The 6,801-nt window shown below is 43.8% G+C and overlaps 1 protein-coding gene across 2 annotated transcripts; it reads right to left on the bottom strand.

Annotated features, from left to right (window-relative positions):
* Positions 1-1,250: 1,250 nt before the first annotated feature.
* Positions 1,251-5,855, bottom strand: RFPL4B (ret finger protein like 4B). Of its 2 annotated transcripts, XR_011422139.1 has the most exons (3): positions 5,743-5,855; positions 3,879-4,015; positions 1,251-3,686 (listed from the first exon to the last, which is right to left on the bottom strand). XR_011422139.1 is itself a non-coding variant. In XM_070223665.1 (2 exons), exon 2 carries the CDS (start codon positions 3,569-3,571, stop codon positions 2,759-2,761), a length of 813 nt encoding a protein of 270 aa, XP_070079766.1. In that variant the 5' UTR covers positions 3,572-3,686; positions 3,879-4,017; the 3' UTR covers positions 1,251-2,758. The 2 variants fall into 2 exon arrangements, 1 of the variants encoding a protein (XP_070079766.1); XM_070223665.1 differs by lacking the exon at positions 5,743-5,855 and having other exon boundaries at positions 3,879-4,017.
* Positions 5,856-6,801: the final 946 nt, after the last annotated feature.

The raw sequence follows: 6,801 nt of genomic DNA, 5'->3' as shown, positions 1-6,801 counted from the left end.
CCAGATCACGTAACGAAAAGTGACAGAAATAGGATTTGAGCCCTCCCCCCCCCCCACCCCAACAGCCCCAGGAAGGACGCTGGCTCAGACAGAAAGAAAGCTGGATGGCGCACCCAGAGAGGAGTGAACCAGGAGAGCGTGGGAGAGGGCGACTGAAAGAATTTACTCTAATTGCCCTCTACTGCCCTCTTTAGCCTTTGCAGGGTTTAAGACAGGAATGACCTGACTGATCTGATTGATAGTTTAAAAGCATCCTTCTGGTGCCTGGGTGCAAAGTGAACTGTGGGAAGGGAGGGGTGGAGCAAGGGAGAGCTAAGAGGCTGCAGACTAGTCCCAATGGGATATATGAGAGGCTTGGATTAGGTTTGTAGCAATAGAAATGCTAAGGAGGCGGATGTGTGAGATATTTCGCTAAGGATAAACACTGACTGACAACAGGATGAGCATGTGACCCAGCCCCTATCAAGGTTCTCCTGGGCCACAGCGGTTCAATCAGATGGGAGAAAGAAACCAGGCCAATCATTGGCCACTGACGTTTTCCTCTAATGATTGAGGAGGAAAAAAATCACTCAGGTCCTTCAGCTGGGAGGCAGGGAAGCTTGGACTTAAATCTCCATGAGGAAGAATCTTTGAGAGAAGCCAAAATATGCAAATATAAGGCAAGCTGTTACCTCTAGTCATAGGGAACCAGGAACTGCCCTCTCTTTAGCATTTCAAGACAGAAGAAAGGGTCTGGAAGGGTCTGGAAGCCCAGGGACCTTCCCAGGTTTTCAAACTGCACTTCTCAACTTACCAGTGAGTTGTGAAATCAAATGTGTGTGAGACCAGCATTTTTTTCTAATGAAATATAATAAAAGAGAAAATATTGTGTGTTGTTCCTCATAAGTATTGTTTCAGAAAACTGCTTCAACATTACAAAGCCCTGTTAAGGTGAGTCAGGGTGAACTCCACCGAGGCTCAATGTTAGAGAGGGGCAAGGAGGCTGCTGAAATAAAGGCGTAGAGATCAAAAGGGAGTAAGAAAAAAAATAACCAAAGTGGGCTGCCCCATCACCCCAGTGGAGTTGGAAAGAGACAGGAGATGACAATTCTGGGTCTATTTGGAAAGGAAGTCAAAGGCAGATTTCCAGAACCTGTCCCAACCCAGCCCTTCTAGGGCAGATGTCACCTTGGAAGTGGCTGACTCAGTAAATTAAAAAAAATTCAGATTGGATGTGAGAGGAAGACTAAACCGAAATGAACACAGAATCATCAAATATTCATAGATTTAATTGCAATAAAATGTAAAATTCTAACATTTAAAAAATAAATTCAAAAGAAACCTGGAAAACAATTTTTGGTGAATATATGTTAATGAGCTATCAGGGTTGATCCGAATTCCTACAAATCAAAAACAGCAGCAATGTCCTGAAGCTTGGGCTTGCTGGCAGATGCTCTTTCATCTCGGAATGTGCAGGGGTTTCTGCACACACAACTGCATCTGGTGGGCAGAAGGACAAGGACCCAGTCTTCCAAACAGTCATTTCCCTCCTTATGTAACTGACTCCAGAAGGTTCAGAAACTTGACATTCTCTGGTTGAGCCCACTGGCACCTTTGCCTATCACATATACCGTACCACTTTGACAACCACACAACAGGCCAACAGGAGTCATCATTAACAATATACTTCTCAGTCAATGTTCTTCATTTCAAGGAAACAAAAATGAGAAACTTTGTTCTTTCCCAGCACCTCTGTCTCTCTCACTGAAATTTCACGTCAAAATATCTCACACTGGCTGTCTCATTCTTCTTCCCTAGACAGCCGTCATTACCAGGAATTATACCATAGAAAAGGCATAAAATAATGAAATGACCTTGCTTCTATCCAAAAAATCTAATAATCTATTTAACTTCAATCTAAAATTCCCCATTTGTATTTACTACAAAATAAATGCACAGTATTGTCTCTGATCATCACAGCTGTTTGGCTGAGAGATAGAATTATTCCCACTTAGAGACTAGGAAACTGAGGTTTCGAGTGCTTAATAACACTCCCTAAAATCCCATAGTTATTTAGCTACAAAGTCTACTGTATGGGAGGAAGACATTTCCTCTATCCACTCTGGGTCCTTCTGGCCAATGAATTAAATTCACAAGACAGAATAACAGGAGAAAATTAAACAATGCTTTACAACATGTAGACATGGGAGAGGCTCAGGCAAACTGAGCAACTTGCCAAAATGGCAGAAGCTCTCCCCTTAAATACTACCCTCAGCTAAAGACAAAGGCGGATGCTGGGGGTGGAGGGAGTCAGTTATGGGAGATTACCAGAAAAGCACAGTAACAAAGAGTAAGGTTATTATGCAGATTTAAGTCCTTGCCTTCTGCATTTATAAGTTTCTAGAGATGAGGTCATCCCCCCTTCTTCCTAGTACAGGGAGGGCAACACCTTTACAGATGGAGATTTCCCTTACAAATGTAAATGTCTCTTAACAAAGGGTAACTTCTGCTTCTCAGAGTTTCTCTCATGTTTGCAGATTTTAAAAGTAACCAGCCCAAAATAATCCTCATGCCAAAGAGACATATCTAGGGGTGGCCAATTCCAGTCACTACACTACAAAATAAATCCCTAAAATCAATAAAAATTGCTTAGCTACAAAGTCTATGAAATCTATAAAACATCTGCTAAATCTTTCTGCCACAGCTCATTGTCTCATCCTTGGTCATTCTGACATTTCTCATTCACCTCTCAGAAAGCTTGTAGGAAGGGCTGAACTTCTCAAGGACAGATGCTCAGGGGGGCACCATGGTCACTTTCTCCAGGCAACTCGGGACGGAAGAATGGACACAAAGGCTCCAAACAGGTGAAAGGACTGTGTATATAAATGAGGGCATCATTTCTAACATCGAAAAACTTGATTTCTTCCATCTCAACATCTAGAAAAATTCCTACACGGCTAAGGCCAGAGCTTGCAGGAATTTTGGTTTGTGGGATGGAGCTGGCATAGATTGCGCCTGCTTTCATGCTGATGATCCAGAAGCCATGCTCAGAGGAGAAACCGCTCTTCCTCTTTCTGTCCACCGATTCTTTGCAGACTCCCAGAGCCCACTCCTTCCCTTCTCCCACTTCTACCTCCCAGTAATGGCGGCCAGAGGAGAAGCTTGGGGTGCCCAGGACACAGGGCAGGTGGGCAAATCTCTGGGGATCTTCCATCCGGTTGTGGCAGATTTTCCCACACCAGACATTCTTTAGGTCCTCAGAGAGGACTAAGAGGGAATTGGCAGTGACTGTACTCAGGGTTACATCCTCCTGGAACCTCAGGAACTCTTCGCTCACATGCAGGCTTAGCTCCAGCAGAGGACTGTGCTGTTTGACAAGAAGCGTTAGTTCGCTAACTTTCAATTCCAACAAAGGGAGTTTCTTATTTACTCCTCGACACATGGGGCAGATCAATTTCAGATCATCCCTTTCTAGCATCCAACGTCCTATGCAATCAAAGCAGAAAGTGTGCATACAGGAGAGAAAAGCAGGCTTGAAGAAAAGTTCTAGACAAATTGGACAGGTTGCCCCCTCTTTCAGACTTCTGGCCATGGTCCCTGAAAGTCACTGTTTAGCTGTGAACTGAGCTGAAACAGCCCTTTATTAGCTTCTGGGGGTGATCAGGAGCCTTCGGTACACGATCTGCTCTTCAATAATCCCGATACACCTAAATCCAATACAAAAATTAAATAATATAAATCTTTCTGTAGTTTATGCATGAAGGTGACACTAAGTCACAAGAGAATCATAGTAAAGGCACTATCTATGAGAAAAACTATCCAAAACTATTCAACATCTAGGTGACCACAAGAGAGAGAAATAGGACAGTGGACATTGTCTCTTTGGTGGGGCAGCTTACCTGGCCTGGAGACTTCCAAGTGAAGCCTTGTCTGCTCTGAGCACAGCTTCTCTCTGTGGGAGCTGAGTCCAACCGGGTCTTTAACAGGATCTAGGAGTTCAGTCTCCAGCCCTAATCAGAGTTCCTTTGTCGATCAACTGCAGTTCAAGAAAAAGAATTTCCGCACCTAAATACGATCATACAAATAAAGCCAACTTACTCTAGCCATCCCAGAAAAGGGACTCTACAAGCCCTCAGTCTGTCAAAGAAAATTACCGTATGTGAGTAAAACTAGCAAAAACCACTGCAAAATGAATAGATGCTCATCATAGAATCAAGTTCAAGGACAAAGTAGCATTCGAATGAAATGCTTGAAAGCACTCTCAGAAAACGATCAAGGCTTGAGTGAGTGTGAATAAAAATATATTGTAATCATTGTCACCAACTTCTCTAAGATAATCATGCCTGGACACAAGCCAAAAACGTGTTCCTGATAAGGAACACGCCCTCCAGTTACTGCATTGGCTCCCAAAGCTTAAGAACCCCTGGTATTCCTGGGGCCCCTTCTGGGCCTTCCTCCCTGGGTTTCCGACTTTGGGTGGGCTACATCTGACAGCCTAGGCCCCTGACCCAAAGACAGCCATTTAAGGCAGCTCAATGTCTGTGAGGTGGTGTGAAGTGAGGAATCTTCTCGAAAAAGGGCCTACACTGAATAACAACTAGCAGAACTTCTTGCTAACAATTCACAAACCACACATTCAGTTGCGGCTGGAGTAACAAAATCAGAGACATCAAAAGGAGCCATGTCAGCATTACTGCAGAGGGCTAGAGTAGGAAGCTGGGAGCCCCGCTGAGGTTAGCCCAGAGAAACTGGGTTACTGCAACCTCCTGGGACATATTCCCTCATTCGCATCCAACAAACACTTAGGAGCCTTCCGTGCTCAGCCAGGCTCTGGGATACAAGCCCGTGTAACAAGAGACAGGCTCTCTGCCCACAATGACCCTGGAGTCCTTGGAGGCCTCCCAGTTCTGAACAGCACGCAGTCTGAGCCTGGAGTCTGAGTCTGGGCCTGGCTGAGCGACAAGAGAGATAACCTAATCTTACTTAAATCCCCTATCACCCTTTCCAAAAACTCGACTTTTTAAGGCAAATTGAACCTGGTGTTTGCAATCTGAAAGAGCTTCCCTAATCCACTTTGGAATGTATCTAAGAAAACAATCTTGCAAAAGAAACAAATGCTACCAAAAAAATGTTATCAGGGGCTGGCCGGGTGATGCAGCAGTTAAGTTCGCACACTCTGCTTCGACGGCCTGGGGTTCGCTGGTTCGGATCCCTGGCGTGGACCTACAACATGGCTTGTCAAGCCATGCTGTGGCAGGCATTCCACATATAAAATAGAGGAAGATGGGCACGGATGTTAGCTCAGGATGATTGGCAGTAGATGTTAGCTCAGAGCTAATCTTCCTCAAAAAAAAAAAAAATGTTGTCTATGATCCCCAATGATCAAAAAAACAATCTATTCATATAACAAGAATGAAACGATTCAGTTAATGACAATACAGCTATGAAAAGTGGTAAGTATATTTAAGTGGAAACACAGAAACGCCTTTTAAAAATGTGAGAAAATAAAAAGGAACAATTTTAAAACACATACATTGTAGTTGAAAACACATAGAAATACACGTACATATAAGACCTGAAGTTAATATGTAAAAATGTACTTGGTGGTGTTAGAATGGAAGGTGAAAAAATTCTCTGACAAAAAATAAGTTTGACCTTTTCTCTCATTAAAGCCCAAGATAAAGGCAGTGGAAAGATAAGTTGGAGCCAAGAAGGAAGAAATGGGACAGTGGAAACACATTCCAGATAGAAAAGATTGCTTACCTTGACCTGGAGACTTTGAGCTGAGTTCCTGCAGGTCCGAAGTCTGCCTGCTGCCTCTCCTGGTCTCGACTTCTCTCTGAAGTGAGTTTGAGAGCAGGCATTCTGGCTTTTTATACTGCCTGGGGCATAGTCTCCGCCCACCATCAAGGTCACCATCTGTGTCCAGATTGGCCCCACCCTAGTCATGGCCCCGCCCACTCCCCCCACCCCCGTCATGGAGGGTAGTTATTCAACCGGATGAAGAAGATAGTGATAATTAACACCCCCCTTTTACTTTCAAGAGTGTCCTAGATTAAACAGTAAATTATGTAGCAGCTGTATGAGAAGTAGAAGGAGCAACGGAGTCAATGAAGGAGAGCTAAGACACAGTCATCAAAAAATAGAGTTGGAAGGTCAAAGAATTCCTGTTGCCGAGGGGAATCGGGGAGTAAATCCTTCCCCTGAGATCCACGCCTTCTGAGTGAGCGCCCGTTGCTCAGGGTCCCGCTCTTCCTGCAAGGCCCGCCGCACAGTGTTCTCTGTGTTTTGATCTGGTCGCCATCTCCAGTTCCATGAGCTATACCTCTTCAGCAGCGGGTCTCAGACTTTTTAAAATCTTCATCTCAACACCCTTTACACTCTTAAACACGACTGAGAACCCCAAAAAGCTTTCTGTTTATATAAATTCTATTTCTCCAATTTACAGCATTAGAAAATAAAAACCGAAAAACTTGTAAAGAATTTATTTCACTCATTTAAAATAACAAAACCATTATATGTTAACATAAATAACATCGTTTTATGAAAAATAACTTTATTTTCCAAAACAATTAGTGACAAGTGTGCCCCTGTTCTGCATGTTTGCAAACCTCTGTAATTTCTGTTCAAGAGAAGACAGCTGGATTCTCCCACCGGCCTCTGCGGGATCTTCTGCAATATATTGTTCCGGTTGAAGTACGTAAAGAAAATTTGGCTTCCCACAGATGTTTAGTTGGAAAAGGGAGGACCTTGCAGATGCCCTTAAAAGATCTCAGGGACCCTCCAGGTCACCCTGACCACGGCTCTGCAGCAAATTCTGCA

Source organism: Equus caballus, chromosome 10, assembly GCF_041296265.1.
Source record: "Equus caballus isolate H_3958 breed thoroughbred chromosome 10, TB-T2T, whole genome shotgun sequence".
Lineage (NCBI taxonomy): Eukaryota > Metazoa > Chordata > Mammalia > Perissodactyla > Equidae > Equus > Equus caballus.
Note: the sequence above shows the minus strand (reverse complement) of the source record. Positions and strands in the feature narration are given on the sequence as shown.

What these genes read in the sequence shown, in the direction of transcription:
- RFPL4B (XM_070223665.1), bottom strand. Translation starts at nt 3,571, where the DNA reads ATGGCCAGAAGTCTGAAAGAGGGGGCAACCTGTCCAATTTGTCTAGAA.